Here is a 19,433-nt window from a genome sequence, read left to right as displayed (position 1 = left end):
CAACTATTAACAGAATATGTGTGGGTATTACCTTTGACAACTATGACCTGGATGTGTGTGTGTGTTACCCTTGACAACTATAGCCTTGAGTAGGTGTTGGTGTTAAACTTTACAACTATAACCTGGGATAAGTGAGGGTGTTACCCTTGACAACTATAACCTGGGAAAGATGAGGGTGTTACCCTTAACAACTATAACCTGGGATAGGTGAGGGCGTTACCCTTAACAACTATAACCTGGGATAGGTGTTGGTGTTACACTTAACAACTATAACCTGGGATAGGTGTTGGTGTTACACTTTACAACTACAACCTGGGATAGGTGAGGGCATTACCCTTAACAACTATAACCTGGGATAGGTGTTGATGTTACACTTTACAACTATAACCTGGGATAGCTGAGGGTGTTACCCTTAACAACTATAACCTGGGATAGGTGAGGGCGTTACCCTTAACAAATATAACCTGGGATAGGTGTTGGTGTTACACTTTAGAACTATAACCTGGGATAGGTGAGGGCGTTACCCTTAACAACTATAACATGGGATAGGTGTTGGTGTTACACTTTACAACTATAACCTGGGATAGGTGTTGGTGTTACACTTTACAAATATAACCTGGGATAGGTGTTGGTGTTACACTTTACAACTATAACCTGGGATAGGTGAGGGCGTTACCCTTGACAACTAGAGTTGGTCAGTATCATATATGTGTGGGTGATCTGCCATTGTTGCTATTGACATCCTGCTTATCTGAAGATTGGCACACTGTGGAGCAACACATATGAACTTTCTTTGCCTCATCAAAGTCTGAATCTTCAGTGGTTTTGCTATCATCTGAAGAATTGCATCTGTACATAACATTTGTAGGTATAATTTCCAGTCGAGTTCTGTATAGGTTTTCCATGCCCTCTGATTTTGTTCTTTCATTTTTATTTTCGCTTTTGTTTTCACAGATTTCACTAGAGTTTTTGCCACTGAGCTGTGCACTACTCAGTAGTCTGTTTTCAATGTCATCTTCATTGTCATCCTCGCTCTTCATTGCTGAGTCACTACAGCTGACTGAGTCACTACAGCTCTCATTCAGAAGAGACTCACATGAGCCTGCTGGATCAGAACAGCTTTCTGTGTGAAGCACCGTGCTGGAAGCGAGCAGTGGGCCTTCTACATTGGCACTCTTTATCCATGAGTGTTCTAAACACTGCTTTGCTGTTAACCTTTCACTGTAAATAGAGCAAAGAATCAATAAGTCAATAAATTGAATCAAAACCCTTGACTGAGTTACCTGCCCCTATCCTTGACCAAGTGATCAGTCCCTACCCTTGACTGAGTTACCAGCTCTAAAACCTGACTGAGTTACCTGCCCTAATGAGTTACATATCTCTTTCTTTACTTGAGTAAGTTATCTGTCCCTTCCATAAACTAACCTTGACTAAGTCACCTACTCCTGTTTATCATAACTTACCTGGGCTCCTTGACCAGCAGGAGTCGGATAAAGTCCTGGGCTCCAGGTGAGATATTGGAGAAGAGATTGTCAGGGAAGTCGAGGTTTACCTGGGATATGTTGAGAAATGTTTCATTCTGGGTCTTACCAGAAAAGGGAGAGCAGGCTGTCAGCATCACGTATGTCAAGACTCCCAAACTCCTAGAAAGGTGTAATAATGTGTTAATTATCTCCTAATTACAAGTGACAATACATACAGTAAAACTCACTTGTGTCGGAAAACGCTTGAATGAATATTTTGGATAAGTTGCATGTTTTGTTTGTTCTCAATTTTTTTCTCTTATTTATCTTAGTAAATTAAACATGGATGATTCAAATAATGTGTTAGTGTCAAATATATTTTATGGTCCATCCCTTCTAAATTCTAACAAAATTTCTTTTTTTGTGTGTCAAACAACAAGGCATCACCTTGTCTCGGGTAAAAATTCCTAGCTTTTGTCTGAATGACTTAATGTGAACGGTCAGCCATATCTGTTTTAACTAGCCATATTATAATTTTCAATCGAACATTAATCCCTGTGTTTACGCAAGTGCAAAGGTGAACTTTATAATTTATACTGAATTGGGCGACCAAACTTTAAACAAAGTACACCTTAGTCTGTTAACTGTAAATCTGCTATGTTTTGTTTGCTTTTTCGTGGCATGGCTGCCAGAAACCAAAAGAAAAACTAGAGATGTAGATGTCATTGACACATGTGTTTACGAGTTTGAATACAGTTGAAACTCACTCGAAATCCCTGGAGTCAAAATTTCGTTTAAGCCAAAATCGTTTTCAAGTCTCAATTTTTTTCCTCCTAAATTTTGTAATTTTAGTTTGGTTAACTCAAATTTCACTGAGTCGAAATTTTGGTTGAGTCAAAGTGATCTTTCAGTCTCTTCAATTGTAAAGCAAGGGAAAAGTCATTCATTGTCTCAAAATTATTTTTTGTCAAAACATTGGCATGTCTTCTGATGAAATTGGTCAATACATACACAAAGTAGAAAGTCACCTGTGCATAACACATGGCTTATTACAGTGTCTCGGTCCATTGTTCACAAAACACTTGATTTTTGCTGACTAACTACCAGTTTAATTATCCAATTAAAGTTTGGCTTCTTAATAAGTGTCACCATCCTGTAGAAGTGATTTACCTGCATGTTAAAAAAGTAGCACGTTTACACAAAACATGAAAAAATTTAGCTTTGTTGTGTGTGTCTTCCGGAACAATAAAAACTGTCAAAACAGTACAGACTTTTTGATGATATTTGATTCCCACAATTCTGAGAGAAACTTATTTTGAGCTTGTTTACTACAGGACTGTGATCGGACACTTTGTCAGATTTAGTATTAGGACAATAAAGCACAGAAAGCATTTTTCACAGATAAGACTAGAGTCTGTATCTGTGTGTGATTTGTTAAATCTAGTGACTGTACAGCGTTTCTGTAACAGGTAAAAACTTTCTAGTACCACCATATGTTTACTTATTCATAATAAAGTCATATTGATATGATCTGTAGCTTCATACAGCATTTCTATTGTCATTCTGTAAAATAAATGATGTGCATGTGCTTGGTCAGAAAGTGTATTTTACAAGTGTGCAGGACGAAACGACTTGAGTACAAATAAGGAAAAGTAGGATGAATTCATTTGTATATTTACTGCCATTTCAAATAACAGATTAAATTACACTGTATATGTGCTATCATAAACCTACTTCATACAACTGTAATCAACATTAGGAAACTGACATCATCAACCTTATTTATACACTTCATTTGAGTTGAAATTTGGGTTAAGTCAAAATATTTTCCACAGTCCTTCGTATTTCGAGATAACAAGTTTCGACTGTATAATTAATGGATATACATGTACATACCCAAATTTTACTTTTATGTAATTATGCTTTTACAGTGTTTATTCTTTTTAAGTTATGCTTCCGTGACATTGCTGTGTATCCACCAGAGTGTGCTGCAATGACGAGTATTTCGCCTTACATGTTTTGTTTTATATTCGTACTTATAACTGTTTATCTAACTAAAAGATAATGCTAGTGTAAAAAATTACGAAATGTTTTTATTTATTTGTTACTTATTCATTACTGTCATGCCATGTTACAAGACACTTATCTGGTAAACAACCGATGAAATAGTTGTCAATCTTCGATACACAAGGTCACCATTTATAGACATGACTAAGTCAAATATTTCATTTGGTCGCGTTAACTTCGACTAATTCATGTTTTACTGTATAAAGGTGTGAACATGTACAAAGGTGTAAACATAAATACATGTGTGAATACAACCACAACAGCATTTTCAGATTTAATGAAATTCTGAGAAATTATCAGACGATAAAGGACACAATATGTACTCACCACATATCTGTGTAGAGACCAAGAGGTTCATAACTCAGAACTTCTGGTGCTGAAATCAGAAAATAATATCCGTTCAAATCAAGCAACATAGTTATGAAGTGTTGTGTACATGTTCTACATTTTAGTACATGTGTCCTCAAGGTGTCATACATATGTCTTGAATGTGACTAGTATGTGTTCTGCATGAATCTTGTATGTGTTCTGCAAATGTCTTGTATGTGTTCTGTATGTCTGTAGTATGTGTTCTGCCTGTGTGTTGTATGTGTTGTGTATGTCTGTAGTATGTGTTCTGCATGAATCTTGTATGTGTTCTGCATGTGTCTTGTATGTGCTCTGCAAGTGTCTTGTATGTGTTCTGCATGTGTCTTGTATGTGTTCTGCAAATGTCTTGTATGTGTTCTGCAAATGTCTTGTATGTGCTCTGCATGTATCTTGTATGTGTTCTGCATGTGTCTTGTATGTGCTCTGTATGTCTGTAGTATGTGTTCTGCATGTGTTTAGTATGTGTTCTGCATGTACCTTGTATGTGTTCTGCAAGTGTCTTGTATGTGTTCTGTATGTCTGTAGTATGTGTTCTGCGTGGGTCTTGTATGTATTCTGCATGTATCTTGTATGTGTTCTGCATGTATCTTGTATGTGTTCTGTAGGTCTGTAGTATGTGTTCTGCATGTATCTCGTATGTGTTCTGCAAGTGTCTTTTATTTGTTCTGTATGTCTGTAGTATGTGTTAAGCATGTGTGTTCTGCATGCATCCTGTATGTGTTCTGCATGTATCTTGTATGTGTTCTGTATGTGTGTTGTATGTGTTCTGTATGTCTGTAGTATGTGTTCTGCAAGTGTCTTGTATGTGTTCTGTATGTCTGTAGTATGTGTTCTGGATGTATTATGTGTGTGTTCTGCATGTATCTTGTATGTGCTCTGCATGTATCTTGTATGTGTGCTGCATGTGTTTTGTATGTGCTTTGTATGTCTGTAGTATGTGTTCTGCATGTCTAGTATGTGTTCTGTATTTGTCTTGTATGTGTTCTGCAAGTGTCTTGTATGTGTTCTGTATGTCTGTAGTATGTGTTCTGCATGTATCTTGTATGTGTTCTGCATGTATCTTGTATGCGCTCTGCATGTATCTTGCTAATTTGTAACATAGATCTGTACTACCTGTGTGATATTTGTGTCCTACATGTGTTCTGCATTTATCTTGTATGTGTTCTGCATGTATCTTGTATGTGCTCTGCATGTATCTTGCATGTGTTCTGCATGTATCTTGTATGTGTTCTGCATGTATCTTGTATGTGTTCTGCATGTATCTTGTATGTGCTCTGCATGTATCTCGCTAATTTGTAACATAGATCTGTACTACCTGTGTGATATTTGTGTTCTACATGTGTTCTGCGTGTATCTTGCTAATTTGTAACATAGATCTGTACTACCTGTGTGATATTTGTGTCCTACATGTGTTCTGCGTGTATCTTGCTAATTTGTAACATAGATCTGTACTACCTGTGTGATACATGCATCATGTATATGTTTTGCACCTGTTATGTAGGTGTTTCATACATATTGATATAACTATTATTAGAGAGGCTCATTGGTATCAGTATGTTCATGTCTGATGCATAAACGCGATGGATATGTATAAGAAAGACATATGGCTCCCGGCGTTCATGGCTGATATAAATCGCATTTATTTTATATGGTTATACAGTGATGACAATTTACTTTATATAATATTCTATCTCCAAGTGTTACCCACCAACATAGTCGGGTGTGCCGATGATATCACGTATATCTTCTCCAGTGTTGACAAGACAGGCGAAACCAAGGTCACACAGCTTTATGGTTCCTTGTGGGAAGGGTTTAGTTAGCAGAATGTTCTGAGGCTGAAAATACATCAATTGATCACAATAATAAAAACAATATGAGGAGGATGTGATATGTTTGATCTAGCAACTTTACACATGGATTTTTGCAAAACTGTATTATGTATTCTGATGTAACATCAGCCTTGTGGTTGCATTATTCAACAAATGTAATCAATATAGCCACAAGAGAAATATTCTGTCTATCATATAACTAACAAGTATAAGAAAATCTATGGTTACATAGGTAACCTCTACACCATGTCTCCTCAGATATCCACACCCCCTATTTCTCAACTTTTTTCAAAGTTAGTCCTTACTACTTTCCATTTTTGTCATAAGAACACAATGACAAGAGAAAATTTCATTTGGTGTCATATTCTGTCCATAAATTTGAGTTTGTTGGTGTCATATTCTATCCATAAATTTGAGTTCGTTGGTGTCATATTTTATCTTATTTCCTTGTGTAGATCTGGCCAAACCTTGTGTAGATCTGATCACACTAAAGAAAAATCTTCTATTGCTTTGTTTAAAACATGTTAATTTCCTTATGGAATATCATTTCTGAAACATTGCTGAAATTTCCTTCCTCATATTAAAATATCTAATTTCACATCAACATTTTAGTGATAAATTAGAATATGTGATGGTTTCTGTAAATACAATACTGTGAGCAGGGGTTCAAACTCACATATTCCCTGATCCTTATAATGCGAAATCACTAATTTTAGGGGATTTGACTTGATGAGTTCTCTTAACCCTTCAATTCATCTGTCCATGACCTGTTTGAACTACATAGCCCCACAAAAATATTGTTTTACAGAATCTTGATTTCTAAACTTATCGCTAAGTCTGACCTTTGACCCTTCAAACTTGACCTATGACAGTTAGACCATCAAAATTATATCAGATGCAGAGCTTGATACTGAAATTATAGTTTGAACATGAACTAAATCTGTTTGTCAGATATCTTGTTCAAATCTCAGCCATCAAGTGCGACCTTTGACCTTTAACCTAAACCAATGACCACTGAAATTTATTAAGTGTAGAAGTCGATGCAATTATGGTGTGAATATGAACCAAAACCGTTGAGGAAATATATGCAATTCACATTAAATTTTCCTATAATGGCACTGCCACATGCATGGACAAAATCTCGGTATTGATTTCAATACTATATCCCCTCTTTTAACAAAAGTTTGGTTTATCACTATACCGTAATGGGCCTCTCATCATTTATGACATGCTTCAGTCCAAAATATAGCATTAACTAGAAAACCATTAAAACTGGTAAAATGAGTTGTTTTTCGTGAGAAATCAAAAGCTCAATGTGGGGATTATGCACATTACACAGCTATATCATTTTTTATCATTTTTCTCATGGAAAAATGGACATAGGGAAACAACATATCACCCTTCAATTTGTACTGAATTAAAGTTGGAGACATTATATACTGGGTAGTGAATAATACTGATCATACAATCAGAAGATGTGTCTTCAATGGCTTAAAGGGCTATAATGGAAAAAATGATGAGTATCAGGACATGTTACCACAGAATCTATATCCCAATATAATGATATCTGAAGGGGAGGTTATTGCTGTCAACACAGGCACTAAAAACATCACATTTAATTTGATTAAATTAGATTGACACAAAAAGTTGAAGTCAAAAATGTTTAAAAAGAAAAAGACCTTTTCCCAAAAAATAATTAATTCTGGAAGTAATCAGTAAGTCCTGACAGCAATCATCAGTACATTTTATCCTTGTACTCTTAAGTACCTTTGTTTCCTCAGTACCCTTGTACTCTAAGTACCCTCATACCCTCAGTACCCTCGTACACTCAGTACCCTCCTCTCCTCAGTACCTTTGTACTCTCATACCCTCATACTCTCAGTACCCTCATACTCTCAGTACTCTCATACCCTTGTACTCTTAGTACTATGTACCCTTATACCTTCTGTACCCTCATATCCTTAGTACCCTCGTACTCTCAGCACCCTGATACTGTAAGTACCCTTGTACTTTTGTATCCTCAGTACCTTTGTACCCTCAGTACCCTCATACACTTAGTACCCTCGTACTCTCAGTACCCTTTTACCCTCATACCCTTGTACACTTATATAGAAGTTTACTGATGCCTTTCAACACTTACACCAAAAAGTAACATTTGGAAACCAACACTGAACATTTGGGAGGAAAACATAAGCTTTACAAGAGAGGCCAGCTGAAAAAACAAAATCTGAAGATGTTGAGCTAAACATTTCTTTTGTATGAGGAATTAAATCTTACCTTAAGGTCGAGATGGACAATGTTTTTCTCATGCAAGTAGACAAGTCCCTCTAGAATCTGAACCATCATGTGGACAACATCCTTCTCACTGAACGATTCCTCAATCACACACTCTGTGAACAGCTCACCACCTGAACAACTAAAAAATAATCCAGACATTTAGAATTCTCTTATTAACAGTTCATGAGAAAATGGTTTTCACTTAAACATTACAGAGATATCCTTGACCAGCTGCTGGTCAGCAAGCTTTTGAAAGGTTAACATTTAATTTTCAACTTTGATCCGAGTCTTTAATGCTGATCCCCATTACCACCAGCCATTGGCCAAACATGACCTTTGGCCTCTTGATTAATCTGAAGAAATTTGATAAGTTTCAACATGTTTCCCCATTGTGACCTTGAGAATTTGTCAGGGTTATAATCTAAGCAGGCTACTGGTCAAATATGATGACCCTTGGCCTTTCCTAATTCAATAGGTGTTAACAAATTGTTCAGCTCATAAGACCCCTGCTGTGACCTTCTGAACCCTGTTGACCTTGCAAGTCAGTCAAACTCAAATATCTCACAGTACTGCATCAAGCTACATAATGATATAAAGATATGGTTTCAGTATAGTGTCAATGTACAGTATCATGTCAAGGTCATAATATGATGTCAAAGTATAGTGTCAAGGTCATCATATAGTGTCAAAGTCACAGTATAGTGTCATGGTTACAGTATCATATTGTGATAAGCATCAAGGCCATAGTATAATGTCAAGTTCAGTGTTTTATCAATTTCAAAGCCATGATATTGTACAAGGTCACCGTAAATATTAAGGTCACATAAAGTGCCAAGGTCCCATACAGTGACAAGGTCGTGTACAGTGTCAATGTCACATATAGTATCAAGGTGACATAAAGTGTCAAGGTCACAGTTACATTTCAAGGTCCAGTATAATGACAAGGTCACTTTGAACTTACTACTCTGTTATGAGGATGAGTTCACTTGGACTTTCAAATACTTCTTTGAGGTCCACTAGTCTTGGATGTTCCAGAGCCATCTCTAACATAACCACCTCACGAAGAATTTCTTCGCGACAGCTCTTCCCTCGCCGTCGCTTGCGTATACATTTTGCAGCCACCACTTCTCCATTCTCTTTGTTGACACAGCGCTTCACCACAGCAAACTTTCCTCTGTAATATTTAACAGATATTGTTACATTCATGTTTTACCTCTCACCATTAATTTGTGTTACAGACATTTCAGATCAGATCACTATCTGAATCCCTACCAATCACCATCTAATCTCTACTGTGCTCTTCACTATCTGAATCCCTACCAATCACCTTCTAATCTCTACTGTGCTCTTCACTATCTGAATCCCTACCAATCACCTTCTAATCTCTACTGTGCTCTTCACTATCTGAATCCCTACCAATCACCTTCTAATCTCTACTGTGCTCTTCACTATCTGAATCCCTACCAATCACCTTCTAATCTCTACTGTGCTCTTCACTATCTGAATCCCTACCAATCACCTTCTAATCTCTACTGTGCTCTTCACTATCTGAATCCCTACCAATCACCTTCTAATCTCTACTGTGCTCTTCACTATCTGAATCCCTACCAATCACCTTCTAATCTCTACTGTGCTCTTCACTATCTGAATCCCTACCAATCACCTTCTAATCTCTACTGTGCTCTTCACTATCTGAATCCCTACCAATCACCTTCTAATCTCTACTGTGCTCTTCACTATCTGAATCCCTACCAATCACCTTCTAATCTCTACTGTGCTCTTCACTATCTGAATCCCTACCAATCACCTTCTAATCTCTACTGTGCTCTTCACTATCTGAATCCCTACCAATCACCTTCTAATCTCTACTGTGCTCTTCACTATCTGAATCCCTACCAATCACCTTCTAATCTCTACTGTGCTCTTCACTATCTGAATCCCTACCAATCACCTTCTAATCTCTACTGTGCTCTTCACTATCTGAATCCCTACCAATCACCTTCTAATCTCTACTGTGCTCTTCACTATCTGAATCCCTACCAATCACCTTCTAATCTCTACTGTGCTCTTCACTATCTGAATCCCTGCCAATCACCTTCTAATCTCTACTGTGCTCTTCACTATCTGAATCCCTGCCAATCACCTTCTAATCTCTACTGTGCTCTTCACTATCTGAATCCCTGCCAATCACCTTCTAATCTCTACTGTGCTCTTCACTATCTGAAACCCTGCCAATCACCTTCTAATCTCTACTGTGCTCTTCACTATCTGAATCCCTGCCAATCACCTTCTAATCTCTACTGTGCTCTTCACTATCTGAATCCCTACCAATCACCTTCTAATCTCTACTGTGCTCTTCACTATCTGAAACCCTGCCAATCACCTTCTAATCTATACTGTGCTCTTCTACTGTCTGGGACCCTGCCAACCACCTTCTAATATCTACTGTGCTCTCTACTGTCTGAAAACCTGCCAATCACCTTCTAATCTCTACTGAGCTCTCTACTGTCTGAAACCCAGGCAGTCACCTTTCAATCTCTACTCTGATGTACCTAAAAACCCAAATAGTTTTCAGTCATTTCTCATTCTGAAACCTTGCCAATCACTTTTTCCAAATTAAGACAATACACACCTCCGATTTGTTCTAAAGTTTGTTTTTTAATCATTGTAACATAAAATCCTGGAATAAAAAAGTTTTAAGAATACATATTTTTAATAAATTAACACTTTCTCTCTATTCTTATGAAAACAAATCATTACAAATGTCACTATTTCAGATCCGAAGATGCAAAATTAGGAGCCAATTCAATATAAACAACTAAATACTGGTAGTAAACAAACCTTATAAGGTAAACTTTACCTTATATGGTAAACTTAACCATTAAGTAGGTTTTTTTTCAAAATTTAAGACGCCTTCATAAACAAAAAATCTGACTGGTATTAAATTCATGAATCACAGTGAACTTAGGCATGTAACCTTAAACACAAACAAATTGCTGTTTTAGGATTGGTGTAGATTTCATCGTGTTTTCTCTGAACTACTCACACAGGTTGTAACTCCATGTAACATACATTATATAAACTCTCTATATAACATACACCTAGTTTAACATACCTTTCCATTTCTAGCTGTTCTCATATTTTAATTCACAATACAGTAACTGACCGAGATACACATTCAGCTGCGAGTCTTTTAATAATCAGAGCCATAAATAGACAATCTTTAATTGTTTCTTTTGTTTCTAATAACAAATGTTAACTAGCTGTTAGTCTGAAATGATATACTTGCAAAATTAAATTGTAAACAACCTGTTTTCTCAGAGACAGTTACACATGTATACAGGTACATACACTGGACACGAAATCTTTAGCATTCTTCACCTGTGACTCATCTAAGATTATATCTGCATCATATTACACAATATGAAGGTGACAAAGGGACACAACCCACGCACAAACACACCTTTAAAATATCATTTATAACAGACTGCTAGTGAATAAGGATATAAAAGGTTAGATAACAATATCTCAAACATAGGATAGTTGTAGTTTCTGAATGTTACTATATATAAATAATACAATAAACATGTTTATCATTTCATTATCTGATCTCTTCTGCATGATATGTCAATGTTTTTTCTTTCTTAATTATACTGCAGCCTGTGTTATCATATTCTTTTTTAAGAGGATTTTCTGCAAAAACTTGGAAAATATTCTTTGATTTTGTTTCAATTTTGGGAAAATAAAATATTTTGGCTAGTAGAGACAGCCCTTCTTTCTGCAGTAAGACAAGACAAAAAAGACCAGACTCAATTATATTGCAATATACAAAAATCTTCAATTAATTCCTATTGTTTTGGAAGGAAATTATATGAAATTTGAAACTATTTGTATTTTGTTTCTGAATTAATTTCATCTTTTCTTTTCTTCAACAAACTTTTGAACACTTTAAGTTTAATTATCTTGGCCCTGTTGTCCCAAACACTTCTATTAAATAATGCTCAGTATATGTGTGGAAATTTATCAGAAAGTTTCCACAGCACTGTTTGTGTCAGTAGAGTAAGTCCAGATAGTACATGTCCAGTCTACAGGGATCAAATGATCAGTTTAATCAGGTATTGGTCAATACCGGACACTGGCTTTACCTGACCACTGCCCCGTCACACCTTTAAAAGGCCAATATTGACTTGGCCACATTCTTAAGGTGTCTCTTAACAATACCAAAACTTTTAATTCCTTCAGTATACTTGTACCACATAAGTAAGCTCTTCTCTCTAAAATATCATGTCCAGTCCAAAAGTCAGGTAATTAAAGTCAATCTATCAAGTCTACAACTAACAACAGATTTACATATTAAAAGATTTGAGAGTGACTTTAACAGCTAAAAGATTAAGTTTCCATATTTCAAATTCTTCCTTTCAGACAAAAAGGATTTAAAGAAAAGGAGCTCAGTGAGATATATAAATAGATCAAGAATTGAAATGTGTGAGAAAACACCAATTTATAAACAAGAGGCCAAACTATAGTATTTACATGTCCTTAGTAACATAAATTGACCATACCCAGTACAGGTGTGTAGTGATATATACTGACCATACCCAGTACAGGTGTGTAGTAGTATATACTGACCATACCAAGTACAAGTGTGTAGTGATATATACTGACCATACCCAGTACAGGTGTGTAGTAGTATATACTGACCATACCAAGTACAAGTGTGTAGTGATATATACTGACCATACCCAGTACAGGTGTGTAGTAGTATATACTGACCATACCAAGTACAAGTGTGTAGTGATATATACTGACCATACCCAGTACAGGTGTGTAGTTGTGTATACTGACCATACCCAGTACAAGTGTGTAGTGATATATACTGACCATACCCAGTACAGGTGTGTAGTTGTGTATACTGACCATACCCAGTACAGGTGTGTAGTAGTATATACTGACCATACCCAGTACAGGTGTGTAGTAGTATATACTGACCTTACCAAGTACAAGTGTGTAGTAGTATATATTGACCATACCCAGTACAGGTGTGTAGTGATATATACTGACCTTACCCAGTACAAGTGTGTAGTGATATATACTGACCTTACCCAGTACAGGTGTGTAGTGATATATACTGACCATACCCAGTACAGGTGTGCATTAGTGTATACTGACCATACCCAGTAAAGGTGTGTAGTGATATATACTGACCATACCCAGTACAGCTGTGTAGTGATATATACTGACCATACCCAGTACAGGTGTGTAGTGATATATACTGACCATATCCAGTACAGGTGTGTAGTGATATATACTGACCATACCCAGTACAGGTGTGTAGTAGTGTATATTGATCATAACCAGTACAGGTGTGTAGTAGTGTATACTGACCATACCCAGTACAAGTGTGTAGTGATACATACTGACCATACCCAGTACAGGTGTGTAGTAGTGTATACTGACCATACCCAGTACAGGTGTGTAGTGATATATACTGACCATACCCAGTACAGGTGTGTGGTAGTATATACTGACCATACCCAGTACAGGTGTGTAGTGATATATACTGACCATACCCAGTACAGATGTGCAGTGATATATACTGACCATACCCAGTACAGGTGTGTAGTAGTGTATACTGACCATACCCAGTACTGGTGTGTAGTTGTGTATACTGACCATACCCAGTACAGGTGTGTAGTGATATATACTGACCATACTCAGTACAGGTGTGTAGTGATATATACTGACCATATCCAGTACAGGTGTGTAGTGATATATACTGACCATACCCAGTACAAGTGTGTAGTGATATATACTGACCATACCCAGTACAAGTGTGTAGTGATATATACTGACCAAACCCAGTACATGTGTGTAGTGATATATACTGACCAAACCCAGTACAGATGTGTAGTAGTGTATAATGACCATACCCAGTACAGGTGTGTAGTAGTGTATACTGACCATACCCAGTACAGGTGTGTAGTAGTGTATGATGACCATACCCAGTACAGGTGTGTAGTAGTATATAATGACCTTACCAAGTACAAGTGTGTAGTAGTATATATTGACCATACCCAGTACAGGTGTGTAGTGATATATACTGACCTTACCCAGTACAAGTGTGTATTGATATATACTGACCATACCCAGTACAGGTGTGCATTAGTGTATACTGACCATACCCAATAAAGGTGTGTAGTGATATATACTGACCATACCCAGTACAGCTGTGTAGTGATATATACTGACCTTACCCAGTACAGGTGTGTAGTGATATATACTGACCATACCCAGTACAGGTGTGTAGTGATATATACTGACCATATCCAGTACAAGTGTGTAGTGATATATACTGACCATACCCAGTACAGGTGTGTAGTAGTGTATATTGATCATAACCAGTACAGGTGTGTAGTAGTGTATACTGACCATACCCAGTACAAGTGTGTAGTGATATATACTGACCATACCCAGTACAGGTGTGTAGTAGTGTATACTGACCATACCCAGTACAGGTGTGTAGTGATATATACTGACCATACCCAGTACAGGTGTGTGGTAGTATATACTGACCATACCCAGTACAGGTGTGTAGTGATATATACTGACCATACCCAGTACAGATGTGCAGTGATATATACTGACCATACCCAGTACAGGTGTGTAGTAGTGTATACTGACCATACCCAGTACAGGTGTGTAGTTGTGTATACTGACCATACCCAGTACAGGTGTGTAGTGATATATACTGACCATACTCAGTACAGGTGTGTAGTGATATATACTGACCATACCCAGTACAGGTGTGTAGTGATATATACTGACCATACCCAGTACAAGTGTGTAGTGATATATACTGACCATACCCAGTACAGGTGTGTAGTGATATATACTGACCATACCCAGTACAGGTGTGTAGTGATATATACTGACCATACCCAGTACAAGTGTGTAGTGATATATACTGACCAAACCCAGTACAGATGTGTAGTAGTGTATAATGACCATACCCAGTACAGGTGTGTAGTAGTGTATACTGACCATACCCAGTACAGGTGTGTAGTGATATATACTGACCATACCCAGTACAGGTGTGTAGTAGTGTATAATGACCATACCCAGTACAGGTGTGTAGTAGTGTATACTGACCATACCCAGTACAGGTGTGTAGTGATATATACTGACCATACCCAGTACAGGTGTGTAGCGATGAAGTATCACGCAAAAGGTTTTCATATGTAATGTACATGAACACATTTTTAGAGACATTTAAAATCTCCAGTGGAGCATGAACTATGAAAATAAACTCCAATGTTTACAGAGCTGGATGTCAACTGACAATAGGCATGACATGATTGTAGGTCTATTTCAATTAACAGATCAGGAAAATGTCAACATTAAAAAAAGGTATGTTGTAAAGTATGTGAGGTTAAGCTGGAAGTCTTCAATTAAAATGTATACAACAAGTTGGCTTATAAAAAGAAAAATAAATGTCTCAAGGTAATTGTCCTCCATTAACAATAACACAAATATCTTAAATATCTTTAATAAACAGAAAATTATAACAAATAATGGAAACTGCCTTTATTATTTAATACAACATAAAGTAACATCATTACCAACCTCAGGATGAGTTATATTATTAATTTAAAAGATTCTGCACATATTACTTTTATGAAATCTTTTTTACCACATAATATAAAATACTCCTGGTATTCTCTATAATTGATTAATTTTCGCCGGTTTACTAGCATTCTATCCAGTGTTTCTTAATTCCACATGTACTATCGTAGTATCTCGTTTACAAGTTACTGTTAATATAACACTGTACATGGATATGAAGACTATACAATTACAAACCCACTCTACCGTGCTGGTGTTGAAATGTTTCTGGCAATGACAAGATCAATAGTGTAATATTCCACAACACAAATCTACCTGATAGAACTATTTTTCTTGTCATTTCTGATAAGTGGCCACTGTCCAAGACGGTGACTGACACACGATACCGTGAACCAGTGTCGTGGTCATTACCTGATACTCTTAATCAATAGCACTACATTAAATATTAGACAATTTAGCTCTATGATCTTTACACCAGGCTTACCACCAAACTTGGAAGGATTTTTTAACTGCAATGTTTATATAATATCATTACAAAATCTAATAGAAACATTTTGTTTATCCCATGTATCCAATGGTACTAGCTGTACCAGATATATAATATAATATTGTCAACTAGCTGTACAAGCTATAGAATACAGTATTGCTAACTAGCTGTACTAGCTATAGAATAACTATTACTAACTAACTGTACTAGCTATAGAATATATTTTTGCTAACTAGCTGTACCATTTATAGAATATACTATTGCTAACTAGCTGTACTAGCTATAGAATATACTATCTGTCAACCAGCTGTACCAGCTTTAGAATATATTATTGCCAACTAGTTGTACTAGCTATAGAATATACTATTGCCAACTAGCTATACCAGCTATAGAATATCCTATCTGTCAACCAGCTGTACCAGCTATAGAATATACCATTTGCCAACTAGCTGTACAAGCTATAGAATATACTATTGCTAACTAGCTATAGAATAAACTGTACGTCAACTAGCTGTACCAGCTATAGAATATACTAACAAAACCCCCCCCCCCCCTTACAGTTAATGATTATACAAGAATTACTCATTAACAACATCTGATGATGCCAATTTGTCAACTATCTCCCTCCACTGAGGTTTTTCAATGCCCAAGACTTTGTCTGACAATGTTATTTTATATATATAGGCTGAGCATGCTCTCATTTTTATCTGATAACACCTAACACTCCAATAATTTGATGGACTTTTTCATTAACTTTATCAGTGCCCTCCCTTGGATTTTATGATAGCCAAATGCTTAGGAAATATAACCAAATACAAATATCTATTGAAAGTTTCATATTCTTATGTATATTCTAAAAATATATACTGATGCTAAGTAAATAAATAAATACAACAAACACATGAATATACACAACTATAGATATTTTTTGTTTTGATCATAAATAGAGTAAGAAATTCAGAAGTACCAAGTATCACACAATGCTATAACACTGATGTTCATCTGTGAGATGATCCCTGGACACAGAAGGAGTTGAGGGGACAGAAAACCTGTCAACCAACCAACCAACTACAAGTATCAGTGACTAATTATTAGTCTTTCCTTGGTAAATGTCAACAAGAGTGCCCTGGACACAATATACACAGCCACAAAATATCAAGGTCAAGAAAAACCGTAAAATCACCCCTCCATGCACATCTACCCATTGTAATAGTGACATTGAGCAAGTTCGTGAAAATATGATGATTATTTTAGGAGGAGTTGCGTTCACAAGGCTCCACTATGAGCAAGCTACAGATACAAAGTTGAAAATGGCATAAATCTTACAAAAATCAACGAACCAAAAAATTGCCCTTTCATGCACATCTACCCATTGTAGTAGTGACATTGAGCAAGTTTCATGAAAATCTGATGATTAGTTTAGGAGGATTTTGTTCACAAGAAATGGACGTACGGACAGACGGAGAAGATGATGCCAATATATGACTGCCTCCGGCGGCGTATAAAAAGAGAAGAAACAACAAACATAACTGCCAGTATTTTTTATTGTTATGAAAAATATAACCTGTTGATTAAAAAAAAGGAGTTGTCAAGAATTACATTGTATCAACAGGTAATTTTAAAAGCATAGCATGGTGCAGAACCTTGCTATAAAGGACTGTGAGAACAGTATTCATTTACTGTAATCTACCACTGTTGTGGTTATAATGTAGATCTGGTTTGGCTTCCTGTTAGTAATATCAAAGAAAGGACATTTATATAAATGTTGTCGCAGATCTTTGGATGTGAGCTTGAGGCTTTCATTTTCATATTCTCTTGATAATTATTCATAGAATGTGTTCCTTGGGCTGAGAAATAAGGTAATAAGTGATACTTGTAAGTTTACATGTAAGTTTGTTAAATGCAGCTGACGTTGACGGCATTATCCTGTTTGAAGACAACACTGGTTTGAGGACAACAATGCCATAATCTTAATGTGGCATGCATAGGTAAAATTAGTTATTTCTGACAAATAAAATGAGGAAGTATGTAACCAAACTTAATTCTTCTCTCGACAAACAATAATTACATTTACAAAAGCCCAACTGAAGGAGTCATATGATCCCTTATGTACCGGGTACAATGTGAACACAGATATCACCAGGTGTGACCAACCAAAGTACACTCAATCTTATACAGTTATAATATTAAGTATAACAAAATACTCATATCTTCAGTGATAGATGTTTCAGTATATATAAACAGTTATGTATTCATCTGTGTGGAGTATGTATTTGTTTTCTCATCTGTTATAGTTATAAGTAGAGACAAAACACTAAGATCTTCAGAAGGAGAGGTTTCAGTCTATCACACATCCATCCTATCTGTGTGGAGTACATACGTGTCTTCCACTTTTTATAGTTTAGCAGATTTTACCTGCAGGACAGTACAACTCTTGCATATGACAACAAATATCAAAAACAAATATTAGTGACATAGGAGTATGTCATTTTATCAATAATAATATTTAACATTCACTATTAAGATATATATATATGTATATATGAAAAGTGGGTATTTTATAATATCAGGGTTTTCCATAAGAGCTGGTCGCCGGCCAATTTGACAGGCTTCTTTGATCATATGGAAAACCCTGTAATATTATTGATGGTCACACGTCTATGGTAGTGGTCTTACTGCAATGGGTTAATAAACAGCGTTACATCAGCAACACAGACTTAAAAGACCAGTACTCACCTGCCGATCTCTCCCTGGACGTCATACTTGTCAGCGAGGGCGCCGGTCACAATCGCCGTGTTGGGCTGGTATTTACAATCCTTGGGGAATCCGTCGACGCTATTGTGATAATGGACACCGTGAAGTCCATTCATTTCTGCTTTTATAAATTTAACTTCTTCATCTATCCACAATGTCCTAGTCTACCGCAGTTGTCGACATTATAGCAGTTTTGATCATTATGGAAACGATATGAGATATATCAATTTACTGATTTATTATAATTTCGTTGTCGCAATTGTTCACGGATTCTTTAAATTCCAAAGATTTGTCGCAATGACTAGAAACTGAAGAAAGTGCTGAACACAAAATTCATGTTTTGTCCTACTTGTTAAGGTCACCTTGTTCGAACAAAGCCACTTAGATGTCTTCCTATTTCAATTTGTAGTAATGTTCAGCTCCCGTGTGTCTAGACCGTGTGATCGGGAAGAGCATTTACTTTTCCTTTGACGTACGTAATGCAATGTGTGTTCCAGGGTGATTGTCGTCTCGTTCAAAAGCGGAAATGGGCACACTTCCACAAAGGTCGTCTTAAAACGAGAC

At 36.5% G+C, this 19,433-nt stretch overlaps 1 protein-coding gene across 1 annotated transcript; it reads right to left on the bottom strand.

Moving 5' to 3' along the window:
- Positions 1–622: 622 nt before the first annotated feature.
- Positions 623–18,985, bottom strand: LOC132558161 (serine/threonine-protein kinase 17A-like). Its single transcript, XM_060222694.1, has 7 exons — positions 18,852–18,985; positions 8,967–9,179; positions 8,006–8,144; positions 5,608–5,734; positions 3,858–3,906; positions 1,464–1,643; positions 623–1,221 (listed from the first exon to the last, which is right to left on the bottom strand). The coding sequence occupies exons 1-7, from the start codon at positions 18,983–18,985 to the stop codon at positions 702–704; spliced, it is 1,362 nt and encodes a 453-aa protein (XP_060078677.1). The 3' UTR covers positions 623–701.
- Between the last annotated feature and the right edge of the window lie 448 nt (positions 18,986–19,433).

This window comes from Ylistrum balloti, unplaced genomic scaffold, assembly GCF_031769215.1.
Source record: "Ylistrum balloti isolate Yb309-2 unplaced genomic scaffold, AGI_CSIRO_Ybal_v1 Utg370762, whole genome shotgun sequence".
NCBI lineage: Eukaryota > Metazoa > Mollusca > Bivalvia > Pectinida > Pectinidae > Ylistrum > Ylistrum balloti.
The sequence above is the reverse complement of the archived record's forward strand: the minus strand, read 5'-3'. Positions and strand labels throughout refer to the sequence as shown.

Excerpts from the sequence above, each read along its gene's own strand:
- LOC132558161 (XM_060222694.1), bottom strand. The coding sequence starts at position 18,985 with ATGAATGGACTTCACGGTGTCCATTATCACAATAGCGTCGACGGATTC. Across the intron at positions 3,907-5,607 it reads CGGCACACCCGACTATGTTG|CACCAGAAGTTCTGAGTTAT; the intron begins GTGGGTAACACT and ends TTCTGATTTCAG. Across the intron at positions 1,644-3,857 it reads GGTCTCTACACAGATATGTG|GAGTTTGGGAGTCTTGACAT; the intron begins GTGAGTACATAT and ends ACACCTTTCTAG.